Source organism: Arachis duranensis, chromosome 1 (genome assembly GCF_000817695.3).
Source record: "Arachis duranensis cultivar V14167 chromosome 1, aradu.V14167.gnm2.J7QH, whole genome shotgun sequence".
In the NCBI taxonomy this organism is placed as follows: Eukaryota; Viridiplantae; Streptophyta; class Magnoliopsida; order Fabales; family Fabaceae; genus Arachis; species Arachis duranensis.
The window spans coordinates 6797846-6816347 of NC_029772.3; the positions used below are offsets into that span (position 1 = coordinate 6797846).

The 18502-nt window shown below is 32.0% G+C and overlaps 2 protein-coding genes and 1 non-coding gene across 5 annotated transcripts in view; 2 read left to right on the top strand and 1 right to left on the bottom strand.

Moving 5' to 3' along the window:
* LOC107473713 (succinate dehydrogenase assembly factor 1, mitochondrial) overlaps window positions 1–10745 on the top strand; it is a 62436-nt gene extending 51691 nt beyond the window's left edge. The window contains exons 1-3 of one of the 3 annotated variants that reach the window (XM_052258476.1): window positions 7416–7716; window positions 9551–9879; window positions 10636–10745. In XM_052258476.1, coding sequence (XP_052114436.1) covers window positions 9591–9878 — 288 coding nt within the window. In that variant the 5' untranslated portion in view covers window positions 7416–7716; window positions 9551–9590 and the 3' untranslated portion in view covers window position 9879; window positions 10636–10745. The other 2 variants (XM_052258477.1, XM_021136113.2) reach the window with 2 other exon arrangements.
* LOC107474677 (protein NARROW LEAF 1) lies at window positions 865–5691 on the top strand. The gene is made up of 7 exons (XR_002371214.2): window positions 865–1078; window positions 2392–2434; window positions 2978–3363; window positions 3472–3615; window positions 4036–4276; window positions 4371–4871; window positions 4980–5691. It is a non-coding gene; the product is annotated as a protein NARROW LEAF 1 (transcript).
* A 410-nt stretch (window positions 10746–11155) lies between the features above and the next one.
* LOC107475121 (spermidine coumaroyl-CoA acyltransferase) lies at window positions 11156–12738 on the bottom strand. Its single transcript, XM_016094746.3, has one exon. It carries the CDS (start codon window positions 12666–12668, stop codon window positions 11244–11246), a length of 1425 nt encoding a protein of 474 aa, XP_015950232.1. The 5' UTR covers window positions 12669–12738; the 3' UTR covers window positions 11156–11243.
* Between the last annotated feature and the right edge of the window lie 5764 nt (window positions 12739–18502).

Genomic DNA, 18502 nt, shown 5'->3' on the forward strand with positions numbered 1-18502 from the left:
TCCTCAAGTGTATAAGTTTATATAAAATTTACTAAAATACTATTTGTATACTAAAATTAGTCATTAAAATTAGCTATCAATATATTTATGTAAATATATATATGATTTAGTTTATTTTTAATATATATTTATATTTTAACATGTATTTTATATTAATAACTGATTTTAATATCTAATTTTAGTATACACGTAGTATTACTCTAAAATTTATTAAGGACGGACTTCACTTATTCTTCTATTAAAATTTTAGTAAATTATTGTTTAATATATTTATCTAAAATTAATCTATTCTAAAATGGAGAAACGGGAGTGAATAAAGTCAATATACATTGGTATTTAGAGAATATCTTAAAAGTATAATAATGTGCATTAAATAAGGCTATTAATAAAAAGAGACAAGACATTAATAAATGAGAGAGAAAATGTTAAAATATAATTAGTGTGAATGATAGTAAATGACATATTTATCCTTAATTTTAAACTAACATTGAAAACTAAAAAGTGAAAGAGTTTATTAGGATATTATTATTTATAAAACTATTTAACTTTTTATTTTAACAAATGTATGATAAATATATTAATAATTAAATTTTGTATTTTACATTTTTAGTTCATAATTTTCAGTGTTATAAAGACACATGTTTAAGTTATTATCTTAAAAAAATTTTTAAAAATATTTTTAATAAAAAATAAGAATTATTCTTTTTAAAATAGAAAGAAAAAAGATACATAATCTACAATGCATATTTTTCTTAAAAAATTAATAAAATAGAAACTGATTTGTACTTTATTAGAAAAAAATTAAAATAATAATAATAAAAAAAAGAAAAACAGAGCTTTTCCCCAAATAAAGAAGAGTCCACTCGAGTGAACCACCCCACGCGACTCAGCACTCAACACTCACAACACTCAGCACTCAGCAGTGTTGATGAGCAGCAAAGTTCGTATCTTTCCTCAGCTTCATGCCCCGTGATCGCTTATGAACTTCTCTGTTACCTCACCTACCCATCATGCGATTCAAGGTTTCAAGTATGATTTGAATATGCTCCAGACCGAGTTGTCTTTCACTCAATTCAAGGTTTGAACTTTGATACTTTTTTCATGCCCCAAAGATGTTTGTGTTAATGCTTTTGAGTGTAACAGTGTTTGGTTTGAGTTAACTGCTCTGCAATTCTTTTGATTAGTAAAGTGTGAATACGCGTTATTAATTTTAGAAGTACTGTTTCCGATTAAGTGGGGTGCTTGTGTATATGGCTGTTTAGTATTGATGTTACTGTATAATTGTATATGTCTAGGCTCTGATTCATGAGCAGGTAGATTAGAAGAAGTTTGAGGTATGGAGATTTTGAACTTCTTTAGCCATATTTGGCGTTAGGCCTATGAATAATAGTATGATTAGTTTATAGTAGTCCAATTAGTAGTATGAGGGCTAGTTATAATATGGATTACTATAACCACGAGGATCAGCACTAGTAGTAGTTGCTTGGTTTGTTTGAGTGTCATGCCCTTCGATTCGATCCTCAAGGACAGTGTATATGCATCAGGTATCGGGCCTCAGACCCAATTTAAAGGTGAAATCTGACGAGGCTAGGGATTAGTCGTTAGCTACCAACCGATAGATATCCGAGGATTAAAAGCCATTCAGTGAAAAGTGAACCATTCTTCGAATTTCCTCGTTTGGACATCGGAATATTCTCCATGTTTGGCCTTCTCGAAATTAGTTTTGGCTTCTAATTTTGTATCCATTTTTTCCCCTTCTAGTTATTTGGTTGTGCTTAAATCTTAAACAAAGATCAATTTCTGTGATTGAATGCCTGAAATCCTGACAAACCTGCTTTGATTGAGAGGATGGCTTGGATTAGGAGCGGTCCAATTTTCTATTTTTCACCTTCCTTACTGGTTTTTATGATGGTTTTGTGTGTCCCTAAACGGGAAACTCAAGAGTATAAGTTAAGATTTTAGAAAACCAAGTTATGAAATATGAATACATAACGATAAGTTAGGTCCTTAACTTGGTCTACTGGACCTCTCTTTTTTTTTTCTTTTCCCTTTGATTGAATGATTAAAATCCTCAACACGAATGATGTTTTGTGGATGTCTATTGCCTTACTATTGTTATTGGTTTATTGCTGAATTTGAAATATTGTATTTCCTTAAACTGAGTATTGCAAAGAATGGATTAATAGTTGTCAGGTTCTGTTCCTAATACCATTATATTAATCACTTCCATTGCCCTTATGCATGGGGCATTTTCATTAAACAAATATGTATTGTTTTCAGTTTTCATGCCTCTGCTGGTTCTTAATGTGTTTTCATATATGTTGAGTGGAAAGAATCCTAATTATATTTATACTGTTCTTAATGTGATTTGTTCCTGTGCTGGTGTAATAGGTTGCTTCTGGAACGTCCTTGTATGCGTTTGCTGTTTATTCATGTTAGTCTCTATCACTCTTCTATAGCAGTATGCTGTTTAGTTCTTACTTTTGCAGCTCTTTGAATTGCATACCCATTGAATATTAATGTCATGTATAATATATTGGAATAGCAGTTTGAATTGTAATAGTTTGTAGTTGTAGGAATGTAGGTGCTAGTTGTCCTCACTATCTTTTACAATATTTGTCTTCCCTTAATCTTCCTTATTGCTTGTTGCTTTCTTTGCTGCTCCATTTGATGTTTGTGAGTAATTTAGGGTTGATCTATTACTTTTATTTATGTTTTTAATACTTTATGTTTTCTCATTTGCATTTAAAATTTATAGACAACAGTATAGACATATGAGCTGAATTTACCAAGACGAACCCCCTAATGTTGGTAGTGAGTTTGATCTATAGCTCTGTTTAGTTTCGCTGTCCTACATTTAATCTAAAGTTGAACTAAGACAGTGATCCTATTTACTATGCTCTTGTTTGTCAGATTTAAGTTTAACATCTTATCAATCTGCATTTGTTTATATAAGAATACTGTTTTATGTTAATAGAAAGATGGAGCGCACCAGATTTAACATGAGGGGTCGTAACTCTGGTTCAACTCCGTCAGAAGAATCATCTTTGGACCTTGAAAGAAATTGTTGCAGTCATTCTAATCTGCCTTCACTGAGTCCACCAACACTACAACCAAAAGGGGGTACTACCTGAAACACTTGGTCGGTTGCCAAAGGGGCAGCAGGCAACCACATTGCTTGAACTCATGACAATTAGGGCATTTCACAGCAAGATACTGCGTTGTTACAGCCTTGGTACAGCAATTGGTTTTCGCATACGGCGAGGTGTATTAACAGATATTCCTGCCATTTTAGTATTTGTTTCGAGGAAAGTTCACAAACAATGGCTCAGCCCAATCCAATGTCTACCCACTGCACTTGAGGTTGTTGACAATATTTAATCTGAATCTACCCTAACTTTTTTAGATATTTAGTAATTATTTGTTCTCTAATGCCTAGTGCAGCACTTAAATGTTTAATATGTAAATCAGGGGCCTGGTGGAGTATGGTGTGATGTAGATGTGGTGGAATTCTCTTATTTTGGTGCCCCAGAGCCAGTTCCAAAGGAACAGCTGTATACAGAGATTGTAGATGACTTGCGTGGGGGTGACCCTTGCATTGGTTCAGGATCTCAGGTGTTTCTTTGTTCCAATTTAAAATAGAATACTTTTGATTCATTTTATATTGTGTAGATTTAATGACGAAAGAAGGCTTTTTGGTCTGATAATGATGTCATGATAAGGTAACCGTTGTTACTGTCCTTTTATCGGTTTGCCAATTATGATGTTAATTTTAATGTGGTTCTGTTGCCAAGAAAGCGTTTTCTACATGATTCTAACTTTGTTGGTTGTATGCTGTGATTTCAACTAGTACTGTAATTGTTTTATATGGTCACCTCTGAAGTTTAATATCCTCATGTCTGGACCTTCTATAGTCCTCAGATTTCATTCTTCATCATTTTATTGTATCTGTTACTTTTCTGGAACCATAATGGTGTCAAAATTCCTGTATTCATGAATCAGTTGAATTTCTAATTGCTTACTTCCTTCGTACAGGTGGCAAGCCAGGAGACATATGGAACTTTGGGTGCCATTGTTAGGAGCCAAACAGGTAGTCGGCAGGTTGGTTTTCTCACAAATCGACATGTCGCAGTTGACCTGGATTATCCGAATCAAAAGATGTTTCATCCTCTTCCACCCACCTTGGGGCCTGGGGTTTACCTTGGTGCAGTAGAGCGAGCAACTTCATTTATAACAGATGAACTTTGGTATGGCATATTTGCTGGAATAAACCCAGGTAACATAGTTTTATAGGTCTGATAAATTATATTGCACCGACTCACATTTCCCCATGCGTAGTCATCCTTCATCACGGTGTGTTTCTCTTGCAGAGACTTTTGTGAGAGCCGATGGCGCATTTATTCCTTTTGCCGATGACTTTGACATGTCCACTGTTACTACTGTAGTGAGAGGCGTTGGAGATATCGGTGATGTAAAAATTATTGACCTACAGGCACCAATTAGTAGCCTTATTGGAAAACAGGTGGTGAAGGTCGGAAGAAGTTCCGGCTTGACTACAGGCATTGTTTTGGCTTATGCCTTAGAGTATAATGATGAAAAAGGAATATGCTTTCTAACAGATTTTCTTGTGGTTGGCGAGAACCAGCAAACGTTTGACCTCGAAGGAGACAGTGGAAGTCTCATCATGTTAAAGGGTGACAATAGCGAGAAACCACGACCAATTGGGATCATATGGGGAGGAACGGCTAATAGGGGCCGCCTTAAGTTGAAAATTGGGCAACCTCCTGAGAATTGGACTAGTGGGGTTGATCTAGGCCGTCTTCTCAATCTACTTGAACTCGATTTGATAACAACAGATGAAGGACTAAGAGGTTTGTCAATTTTTTCTCAGAATGATCTGTTTTTTTTGTTACTCTTTTCCGTCATTCAGATCTTGTGTTATAAATCCTGATTCTGTTTTTTCTGCTGTCACATATTAGTGGCGGTGCAAGAACAAAGAGCTGCTTCTGCAACCGCGATTGGCTCTACAGTTGGCGACTCATCAACCCCTGATGCTATGCTTCTGAAAGATAAATCCGTAGATAAGTACGAGTCACTTGGTCTTCAGATTCAGTCCATTCCCTTAGGAGTTGAGACTAGCAACCAAGACATGAAACCGTCGAATATGGAGACTGAATTTCATTTAGAAGATGGGATCAAGGTAGCTCCCAGTATCGAACACCAGTTCATCCCGAGTTTCGTGAGCCGGTCTCCACTGCACAAGAACAGCATGCAGGAGCGGGCTGCGACCGAGAACTTGTCCTTGTTAAGGAGTGGCTGCGACGAAGATTTATGCGTTTCGCTGCATCTTGGTGATAACGAAGCAAAGAGAAGGCGTTCTGAAGCATCAACTAGCACTGAGGAAGCTCAGTGAAGGATGAACCTGCTTGTTAAAGGATTCAATCATTTTTAATTAGTCCCTTTTTTTCACCGGGTAACGTGTTGTTTGTAACATTTATGATACTGTATTTTATGCTTAGAAGCTGAGACAATGAGCAATGATCTTTGTGGAGTTCGCTATCTATGAAAGTGAATCTGTGGTTAGAGACAGAGAAGAAAAGTTTGTCTTGGTGTCTAGTTGATAGCTTTACAACTCCTCCTTTTTCTAAAAGAAGAAAACAAAAAAATCTGAAGATCATATTTCCATTCAAATTAGTCAAACATTTTACATTTCACGTATGACTAAATTCTGATCTAACAGAAAATCACAGTTAACCCTTGATGCCTACAATAAATAAAAAAATTCCAATTACAAACTATAAAAAAATATAATTAATATTAGAATTTTAATTTGGATGGATCGGTCATTCAATCAAATTCATGTGTTTAAATTAATTTTTAGATAAAAAATTTAAAAATTAATTATTTTTACTCACATAACAATACATAAATAATTGTTTTGTATACAAATTTTTTATACTAATAGTATATAAGAATTAAATTCTTAATATAAAAAAAGTAATTCAAATTATTTTTGCGTATTTGATTTAATATAGATTCATTGATATCTCATATCTATATAAATCCTTGTTTAAAAAATCAGGGAAAAAAATAGTAACACAACAAATTAGGGTATACCTAGTCCGGCCCGATTCGAAATTTCGGCCCATATTCAAACACTTTTGAAGTTAATTTTGTGTAATTTTATCGGTCTAGGATTGAATAAGGGTCTCAAAAATAAATTCGGTCAATTATTTAAGGTCGAATTCGGGTCAAGACGAACTCGTCCTCACCCATTCTATAGGAGATTAAAAAAAAGTATATATATTTTAAATTAATTCTAATATTATGTTATATTAATTAAACTTATTGTTTTATTTTTAATCACACTTAGTTGAATTAAAAAATAGATCAAAGAAGCACGAAATTAGAATTTATGGACAAATTCAAGTTCAAATATGAATATCAACTTCTTAGTAACAAGTAGGGGTGTGCATGGGCGGGGTGAAATTGGGTTTGATGTGACCCAGACCCGACCCGAAATATATATCGGGCCTATTTTAATAGACCCAAACCCGACCCTAGACCCAATGAAACCTATACACTTTCGGGTCACGATTATACCGGGTAAAAATCGGGCCGTTAGCATTACATTACCTTGATACCTTTTTATAAGCTGCTAGCATGTGAAAATATTCAAATTTCCAAGACTCCAACCATTATTTGACATGGTAAAATTCATTTGGAAAAATATAACAAGAACCAACTCTTTTCTAAAATTAAAGCATAATTATAATCAATACTAATATTGTCTAATAACACCAAATATTTAAATCAATACAAATAACACAACATTATGCATTATATAGTCTAAAATCTTATGTATTTTAAACGTAAAACATTAACTTATAGTCTTATAATAACTAATAACACAAAATATTAAGGTTTACAATACTTAAATTTCACATAAGAATAGCCATCATCCATCAGTAATAACACAAAATATTAATTGTGTATGATGATCGGGTCACCGGGCCGATTTCGGGTGACCCGAGCCATGATCCAGATTCGACCCGAAATAATGACCGGGTCTATTTTTGAGACCCTTACCTGACCCTAGATCCGGTAAAATTACATCAAATTAACCCCTAAAGTGTTCAGGACCGAATCGGGCCATACACATCCCTAATAACAAATACAATTTTTTTTTCTTTACAAATAAATATATTATAATTTTTTGACATAAAATTTATCTAAACCTAAACTTCACTGATTTAGATCCGATTTTAATGTGACCTGAAAGTAGTATGACTTTGTTAAATTTAAAATCGGATAAAAATTTTTAAAAATAAACCCAATCATTATTTAGAGTCGAATCCAAGACGAGCGACTTCACCCTGTGCATATCCACCCCTACAACAAATAAAAACATAAATTCATGAAAAGAAAAACGCAATAACCATTAACTACCCTTATCTCGCCGGATAAGTGTACCCGCCCTGCGCCAAATGAAAAATTGAGAACTCTTGAATTGCTCTAAACCATTCCTTTTTGCCATTCTAGCCACCGCCACAAAAAGAGAGCGACAAAATTCACCTATCTCTGCCAGAATTCAAAGCAGGTCTTTGCATAACGGAATCACCAGCTGTCGCCATTGTTGAAAAGGAAGCATTGCTGTTGTCGCCACCGCCGAAGGAGATCCGCCGCTCCTTTTTGCTTGCTTCAACAAAATCGCAGGTTCTTAATCTCTTCCTTGGTTGTTTTTGCTGTTACTTGAATATGATAGTGAAGGAAAAGAGTCTTCTGTAAATTTGATTATATTATTAGACAACCAAAAAAGCACAAATTAGGATGACGAAATCGGAAACTAGGTTTAATTAATTATGTGATTTGGATTTTTCTTGTGAGTTTGGAAGTGCTTTTGTGGTTAAAATATGGGTAAATTGAGTCTCAGTCTTGCCTTACTAGCTGCATTTTTTTTTAATTAGTTGTGGAAAATATTGCACGTCTGAATGGTTGTGAAGTTTGAGAATAGACTTCTCAAATGGATTAAGCTGATTCATTGTGGTTTGGAATTGGTTGTTGTTGGATCTGAATTGAGGTTAAGGGCACTCTTTTATATGTTATGATGAAAATAGCAAGTTGAGTTTGAGCGAGAATGGCAGAAGTTTGAGTCTGCTTCAAGTTTAAAGGCATTGCTTGGCGAATCAATCAACCATAGGTTAATCAACAATTTGATGAAATTGGAGAATCTGAGCAGATCGGAGTTTGTGATTGGTTAATCGTGTATTAGGATCGAAAAGGGTAGGTTGGATCCTTAATTTAGTTTTCCCAAAGGTCTGGAATCAACTTGAGTTAGTAGGTTGTTAAACAGTGTTGTTCAAGTTCTGATTTCTCCGCAGAATTAAGTGCAGGGACAGCAACTTATGGAACCTATATCTCGCTGCACAGACCACATTTTTGTGTGGGACCAAATTTGGGTGAAAGCTAGTTGTGTCTAGTGTATGGTCACCAAATTCGGGAGTATTTCAATCTCTGTAAGATTAGATTTGAGTTTTGGAAGAAGGACTGCCAGACTTGATTCTGAATTTCTTCAATAACGGGACAGCTAACTGCTAAAATTTATAATTAAGTCTATAAAGCTTGAAAACATATGAGATTAAAACAAGTGTGAATTTTAGTACCTCTAGTTGTCCCCACCAAATTTTAGCTCATCTAGAGGTCTTTAGAATTTATGGTGATTTTTGGAAGAAAGTGACAGTGCAGTTTTTCTGCTGCAGGGCAGTTTCAGTAATTTCCCTTTATCTAAATATGTAGCACCCAAAAATTCATGATTCTTGAATCGTTGGCAAGCTTGTTTGAATACGGAGGTGTTGATATGAAAGTTTGCACATTCTCGTTGTCGTTTGCCCTGGTTTCAATAGCAAGTTTCTCGCGCATTAGCGGTTAAATGCCCGTTTTTCCTCTATGATGTGTATAAGTTCGATTTGAGTTGGCCTTAGTAATTCTGATATTTTGATGTTACTTTGGCGATTAGAGGCTGTTAAGAGATTTGGGGATGAGTCTTAGGCCTAGTGACAAGAGTTTGCTGTTAAGAGGTTGTTCACTAAAAGTACCATTTGGTCAATGTCAGTTCCCTGGACTTTTCTTGTAATTTTGAAATGCTTTTGAAGCTGCTAGTTATTCCTGTTCTCACTTTCGATCTAGTTGTGCCCACCAAGCCCATCCAAATCTAACCCAAAATATCGCAAATACTGCACTGTCTTAACCTCAATTGACACCCTTCAATTTCAATTTCAATTTCTTTTTTCTCTTCCTCTTGGAATCCTAATCAGTAGCCACAGTCCTATACTCACTAGTCGCTCCAATCGCATTTTACTTCTGCCATTGTTGCCGGTGCTCTCCACTGCGTTGCTGTCTGTTGGTGTTCATTTTTCGAACTCTCCGTAGTCCTATGCTCATTATCCACTCTTTGATGCAACATTGCCCACAAGGGTGGACCAACGAATGCCAGCTGTTGTTTCTTTACTGTTGATGCTGTGAACTAATAAGGATTGTTCTTTCTTGACAGAACTGAATTCAACAACTTAACTATTGTTAGACACGACAAGATGCGAGTTCAGAGACTTTCAGGAATGCAGAAGCAAGTACTCAGCTTATATAGAGGATTTCTTCGTGTCGCCCGATCCAAATCTGATCAAGAACGACACAAGATAGAGTCGATAATATCAGAAGAGTTCCGCCGAAATTCCACGGAAGTAGACCGGAAGAATTTTCAATACATTGAGTACTTACTCCGTCGTGGCAAGAAACAGCTTGATCAGCTTAGGAGCCCTGGCACCACTGGGTTAACTTCATTAGAAGTTGATTTGTCTAGAACCAACAAGACTAACTCTTAAAGTAAGGATTAGAATGCATGTCATTTGTTATTACCAAATAAATATATTTGTAATCATGTTTTAACATCATATACTAATTTTAACAAAATATTTAATTGTAATTTCATGCTATAGATTTGCACATATTGATTACCAAAATATTTAATGGTAATTTCATGCTATAAATTGTTTGCACATTAGACACTTTCCCAAACTCTAAAGACCCATGCAAATGCTTAGCTTTAAGCTAGACTAGGATACTTATATAATTAATTGTATATCAAATTTCATAATTAGAAATGTTACAAAGCCAATGATTTTTGGCCAGTAGTGAACTAATATACTAGATTTTTTTATATTTTATTAGTTTTTTACACACACGCATATACACATAATTTAATATCATTTGTACTCATATTATACGGTCTGTAGTCTGTGCACAGATTGATAGAGCATACATATTAAATCATTATATTTTGCAACACGAATTCCCCTTTTCCCTCTTCCGGTGCTGCCTCTTCCTCTTGTGGCATTGTCCCTCCCTCCAGTGATTACCTTTTCATAATCAAAGTGTTAAAGAAGTTAAAGGCTCTGAAATTCTGATCTGGTTGAAAACCTTTCTAGAAGCATTATTGTTGATATTGTTAATACCATGCAAGGTTATCCTCCTATGGATATTGGCTCTTTATATCTTAGGGAGGTTTGTGATATTCTCACTCTTGGAATATTTTCTCTTGTTTTTAATTCTCTTTCGCTATTAGTGATATTCCAGCTTTAGATCTCCGGTTCCATAACCCAAGAAAGTGGTGTTGTGAGGAGAATTCATTTTCTCGGTTGTTATGGCTTGAGATTAATGGTGTTCAACCTTGAAGGCTATTAATGGAATTTGGTGTTCATGTGTTGATTTTGATGAAAAATAGCTTCTAGAAGGTTCCTCTGCTGTTAAAGCATGCTTTCTTTGAATATGGGTGAATTTTCTTATGTGGTTAGGGTTCTTGAAAGCTCAGTATGGCCTTCAGAGCCCTTATCTCTTTTAAGCCACAAGGTGTTTCAGCCTTGTCGTCTTAATGTATGCAAGCAATTCTAATGTAGCTCTTGATAAGATATTGAACTTTTATTTCAGACAAAAAGTATTACAAACGTTCAAGGCAACATTAGGAAGAAGAAAGACCCAGAATCACTAGCACGAATCAAACATGAAACACATTTGGTTACCATAATTATATATGTACTTATTTTACATTATAGACATCACACCATCAATTTATTTATTATTATTTATCACTAGATGAGAGGTGATTGTAGACACCATAGTCTTTGCATGCATGATGAACACACCAAGCACCCTTTATTATTGTTGTTGTTGTTGTTGTTGTTGCCCATCATCTATGGTTTAACAAGCATGAGAGCTTCCATTTCCTCCTTGAACATGGGCATAGCATCATTAGGTAGAGAAACAAAGATTCTAACACCTCCATTCATTGAAGGATCCAAGTCACTAGGAGGTGAAAAAATGCACACTCCAACTGTCCCAAACATGTTGCATGGTGCCGGTACCATGTTCACTGGCTTAGCCCACCCTTTGTTCATGTTTTCCAACATACCCAAGTGCATCCAACTAGACAAAACCATAGATGCACCGATACCTTGATAATCAAAGTGCTTTATTTTTGTTTCTTTTGTGTTAATAGCATTCCTAATATACTCCTTTGAGAAACCAAGTTTCTTAGTCTCTTTGATCATCTTCACCACATGTGAGAGTGGCTTTTCATTGAGTTCCTTTACTGTTAGCACAACTTTTGGGTCCACAAAAGCATTCCCATAGTACCCTTCAGGCAAAGGAGGAATCAAGGAGTGATTCCTTCTTAACCCTACAACAATAGCCAATGAAGTTTTTCCATCATAGTTGAGTTTCAAAGCTCTAGTTCTTGACCTCCAAACATAAGCACCAAGTGCTTCAAAAGTTGTAAAGCTTTCACCCTCCAAAGAGTAATTAATATTATTGCTATAACTTATTTCCTTCACTAAACTCTTTTTGAGTCTTTTTATGCTCTCACTATCCACCTTAAAACATTGATGCACGAGAGTTTTGGTGGGCAAGTAAGGTGAAACCGCGGCCGAGGCCTCATCCATGGGACTTAGCAATGGATGTTCAGTAATTGACCCATTTAGCCTTTCCCTCTCCCACACAGGTTTCACAGATGGCTCGCTTTTTCCGCTCGCAAGTTCAGCCATGGCTTCAAAGAATTGAGATCCTCCAATTCCATCAAAAACAGCATGTGATGCGCCTATTCCAACTGTGAACCCGCCACAGAGAAACTTGGTCACCTTTATTCCCAAGGGATATTGGTAACCATTTTCATCATCATCATCTTCATGAAAAGGATTATCAAAAGCCAAGTGTTTTGCATTTTCAGTGTCACTGCCATCAAGGTAGTGAAGGCAAGAAAGCTTGCAGTTCGCAATGGCCTCCAGAAATGGAACTCCATATGCATTGCAATGGATTCTAAGTTTCCCATCAGCATGTTTTACAAGCCTTCCAGCAAGAGGGTAGTAATAGAACAAAGCCTTGGAGAGTGCTTCTTTGATCACAAGTGCAGGGTCATTTTGGGCATTTTGAGGATCATCAATAAGAATAGTGTTATTTGGTGGTTTAAATATGTGAATGGTTTGACATAGACTATTAAGTTCTGGTCTATTATCAATTGTGGATAGAGAGATTACAGATGAAGGAGTTGGTTTTGATGGCTTTACTAAGATAACATCTTCCATGGTAAGCTTAAGGTCAAGGAATGGTTTTTCATATGCCATAGAGATAGAATATATTTAGTTGTTTTGTATGTGTTATACTATGTGCGAGTTTGAGATGGGTAGGATAATATATGGCCATATGCTTCTTCATGTATTTATAGAATTTGCATTGTATGTGCATGTGTGTGTGAGAGAGAACTTACTAATAATTAACAAGATGGGAGATGTTGATAATCTTAAAACATGGTTATTTAAATTATTTGATCTTCTAAAGCTTTATTCTAATATACTAAACACATACATGAGAACACAATTGTTTTTTCTTTTTTCTTTTTTCTTTCTTATCCTTCATTTTAAATGCTTTGTAACCTTTGGTAATAACAATGGTTTAACCCAACATATAGGACTGTAAGTAGATTAAGGGTTCGTTGGGGAAACACCAAAAAGTTATTTTTTTTAACTTTTGACTTATAAAAAGTTGCATTAATAGTGTTTGATATAATTTTTTAGATAAATTTTTAACTTTTTAAAAAGTTATTTAAGAGCTTTTGAAGAAATTAAAAAATGTGACTTCTTCTATTTTCAAAAGTTATTTTTATCACTCCTATTTAATGCACAACTTTAAAATAAGAACTTTTATAATAATTTTCTAAACACAAAATAATTTATTTAAAAGTTATTATTAATAAAAGTCCTTATATTTTAAGCTCATTTTTCAAAAGAACTTATTTAAGAAGTTTAGCTAAACTGGCCCTAAGTTAGATTATAATTTAGCTCAAGTTCGATTCCTTATCAGTTCGATAAACTGATGAGTTCATAAATTTATGAGCCAAGCTTGAGTATGAATTTGAATTTATATATTAAATGAATTGAATTTAAATTTGAATAAACTAAGTTTGTTAGCTAATGAGTCGGTTTGATTATATATATATATTATGTATTTTTATTTTAATTTATAATAATAATTTTACACAAACACATAATTATAATATTCATATTTGTTAGTCAATTTTTTTTATTTTTTTCATATCCAAATTGTAATATTTTTTATTTTATTATAGATTGAATAGATAATAAGTCTTGTTAAATTTTTTATAATAGAAGAGAGTAAAATATCTCTATATTAATGATTTAGATAAAATATTATATTAATCTCTAATATTTAAAATAAGTTCTAATTTCATCTCTAATATTTGAAACGTCTTATTTTTATCCTTGAACATTTATATCGTTATATTTTAATTTTCTTATGAAAATAAAAAATTCTTCCAAAAATACCCTTTCATCCATTATGAGTTTCCAAAAATCGTAAATATATCATTATTCATTACAATGGTTGTTATAGTAATTTGAGAGTGAATGTAACAGAATAATAAGCGAAAAGTGATAAAGAGAGGGAAAAACAGTATTTTTGAAAAAAAAAATTTTAACAAACTAAAGGACGAAATAAAATATTTGAGATGAAAATCAATCATTACTGTTCTAAAATCTAAGAAAAATTATTTATATTAGTGATTATTGAAAGGTGATACTAAAATCGAATGTTATTGTATTTTTAATATGTTAATTGTTCATGTCAAATTTAATAATAGAACAATATTAGTTTTAAAACTTTTTTAAACTAAAATAGGTCGTTTAAAACGTTAACAATCAAACTATAATCTAGTCCAAACATTTAAAATTAAAATAATATTTTATTTTTTTATTTTTTATTTTTAAATTAAAAAGTGTTGTTAAATAGGAAAACAACCCAACCGACATGATCATAAAAACCATATATAATCACCATAGTTTTAGCTAACATGTATTTTAATAGAACAAATTAAAATTATTATTAATAAAATGTTTTAAATTTTTATTTTAATAAATACATAATAGTTACATTGAAAACTAAATTATATATATTTTTCTATAATAACTTTTTTAGTTAATAATTTAATGACTTTAAGCATATCTTTAACTAAACTCCTTTATAAATAAAATCAATTTTTAATTAATCAAATTGGAAAGTGAACTTAATTTTCGTGAATCTTTAATCTAAGTCAATTCTACTCAACTCAATTTCAATCCTAGTAACATGCAATTTTACAAGAGAAAAAATTTAAGAGATCAGATACTTAATTAGCAAAAGAAAAGTAAATAATCTCACATCATTCAAAATACTAATAATAACTAATTAATAATTTTAAATCACAAAATTTACTATTTTTTAACACTCCTCTTTATTAAGGCTGACAATTCATATTCTATCCGTGGGTACCCAACCCGGTTCAACCCGTTCGAATAGGGTACGCTACCTGACCCGCTGCAGGTACGATAGAGTACGGTTTGGGTATGTCTGCGAGTAGGGTAGGGTAGAGTACGGGTTTAGGGTGTACCCTACTCTACTCTACCCGCACCTCATATATAACACATATTTTATAAAAATTAGGTATATAGTGAAGGAAGTGAGAGTTAAACCCACAACTTCCCTTATGTAATGACTTGCAAAAAGTGAATAACCACTAAACTAGTTAGTTAATTTAATAATTTAGAACATTAGTTTTTTATTTTTTATGTTATTAATATGTATAAAATTCGAAATAATTGAATTTTATATTTACTTTGAAAAAAATTGATATTTTTACGGATAGGATAGGGTATGATAGAGTTTAGAACTTTAGGGTGCGAGTAGGGTTAGAGTTGAGAGATTTTCAACCCCCAGAGTAGGATAGAATTTTAATAAAATTTTCAACCCGCAAATAAGATTAAAATAGAGTCTAAATCCTAGTCTACCCTACCTATTATCAGCCCTATTCTTTATAAGATTAATGAGTGAATTATTGGTAAAAGTCTTTCTTTCTAATCAGCTTCACGTAATAAAGTCCTACTAACACATGAATATTTTATTCTTATTATTTAGCTTGTAATTGCTCTATGACCAAGGCGTCGAACATGTATAGATCTTTTCATCATTGTTTATACCCCCCCCCTCTCTCTCTTTTAATGTCATAACAGTTCCTAATTAAACAACCAGACTCACAATTAGCTAGGGTCTGTATCAAATTCAATACAGCATTCACCAATGGTACACATCCTTGGATTTAGAACCTGTGATATATGTGATAAGTGAACGCACATGATACCCCTTGGATTTAGAACATGTGATATATGTGATATATAAGTGAATAATGATTATAATCACTACCTCTGTGTGTATGTGTGGCGGAAATTTGATCCATTTGATAATGGTACCAAAAAGTTGACGGGATACAAACATATGATATATCCTCAATATAAGTTCAAGTCTGAAAAGTTCATAGTGGTGATATAGCTAGTGCTCCATTTTGTATCATCGTTGGGTGCAAGCAACGGTTCATCGTATTATTGTAAATCAAATCTTGAAACTTGATATGGTTATGAAATTTCCCAACAAAATCAGAAAAAGACGAAAAAACCAATTAAATAAAGAAAGAAATTGAGAACTAAAATAAATTAGTTTAACAATACAATGACTAAATTCTAATAATGGTTCATGAGATTTAATGTATTTATCATTTTAGTCTCTTATATTTAAAATTTATTATACTGATACCTGAGATCTAGCTTCAAACACGCACTATATTAGTTCTTGAACTCTTTTTGATATTGAGTCAACGAATAGAGTGTTGAATTAACTCTAAATAGTCATGTTAGACACAGGACTAAATAACGACGTTTTATTTTGGCGCTTAAATAAGACAAAAATAAAGTCATTTTAGAGAACGAGAGAAGATAATACAGTTTGCACATTATATAAATTCTTTTTCATCTTCTCGTTTTTTGCCTTATTTAAGTGACAAATGATATAATGTTGTTTAGTCTTGTGTTCCATTGTTATCAAAACCGGACCAGACCGGCCAATTCGACCAAAAACCCGATAAATCAAATCTTATACCGATCCGGTCCGATGATTAGACCGTATAAGATAAAGAATTGGTGCGAATCGGTCAAATTCAAAATGAACCAATAAATACTGACCAACTTGGTAAAGATCGGTCCGGCCGAACCGTTTCAATTTCAAAATTTCTTCAAAATGAAACAATTGAGGTTCAAATCCCCTCCCTCAAGGATATAAACAGTAGCCTCAACCATCAGGCTAACTTGCTTGTTACTAGTATATATGCAAATTAAAATATATATTGATATCTTTCAGCAAATAATTTACTTTTATTTAATTTATTTTAATTTTAATTATAAGCTCATTGATAGAGTAAAATTAACAAAATACTTATTGTTTCTGTTCCATATTGTTTAGAATAGCTAGATATTTTTAAAATATTAGTAAAAATATGTATTTTAAATTTTTAATTTTAAATTTTTTACTATATTTTGTTTTTTATTTATATAGGACCGAGTCAATCGGTTCAACCAGTGATCTACCGGCTGAACTAATAACCTAGTGACCCAGTAATTTGATCAGTTCGATCACCGATTTGATTTTGATAATTATGATGTGTTCAGTCTAATTAGTCAAAATCAATTTAGCATTTTATTGGTCGATTCAGTACTAAAAAGAGTTTAATGATTAATATAATATCCAAAATTAGATCTTGGGAGTCAATACAGTAAATTTTGATTTTGAAAAGCTAAAATAGTAAAAATCATAAATCTAAAAGATTATTATAAAAATTTAGTCACAATACATATATATAAATATATTATGGCTAATTTTATAATTAATTTTATATATATATAATATTTTTAAATTAAAATTTTAGTAAATTTATAGTGATAAACGAAACAATTAAAGCTAGGTGAATTTTATAATGTAGAAAAAAAATTCTTCTACATGTGTATGTTTGTGTTGTCAAAAGGGTAGCGTGATAAGTGTTTAGAAAGAGAATAATTGAAGAGACAAGATTTGACATGTTGCAAGTAAAATGTAGTGTATTTTGTCTTATATAACATGTAAATGATATATTGATTAAATAGGTTAATTATATTTATGTTAATTAATTATTAAAGATAATATTGGACCTTGTATGATTTTTTTTATTTTTTGACTTTTTGAATGTACGTTCTCTCTCTCCAAAAATATTAACTTTACACACAAAAATTTATTAATATTTATTTATTTTAATATATTCCTTTTTTCTTTTTTGATGGCTTAGATATATTCAGTTTCATAAATATAAAAATGTATTTACATATTTTAACCAACAAAAAATATATAACTTTCCGTATTTACATACATTTAAATTAACGGTAATATCTATATATATTTAATTTAAATATTATATCAATATATCTGTCAAAATATTACTCTAGGTACATATAGATATTTATAAAAAATTACTTTACTAAAAATATTATTCAAACACCACATATTCTTGACATCTTATAAAAATAGTTTGTTATTAATTATTTATATATTTAAATTTTTTTAATTAATAAAACAAAAAAAATTATATTTAATTATTTAAAAATTATTGATGTCAAAATAGCATTTGTAATACTGTCATTTTTATGGTGCAAAAAGAGAGAATATATATTTTGGGAGAGTTGATTTTTATTTAAGAATAAAAATTGTAATAAAAAATTTTGCTTTTTGTTATAAAGAGAAATTAAAAATAAATTTAATTTTAATGAAGTGTTAGTATAAAATAATTTTATATTACATCTAATGACGTAACACTACATTAACAATTCACACCGTTTATAAAAAGTAATTATTTTCGTTAATGTAGTGTTACGTCATTAGATGTAAATATAAAATTATTTTATACCAACACTACATTAAAATTAAATTTATTTTTAATTTTCCTTTATAACAAAAAGCAAAGTTTTTTATTACAATTTTCATTCTTAAAAAAATCAACTCTCCTAAAATATATATTCTCTCTTTCTACACTATAAAAATGGCAGTATTACAA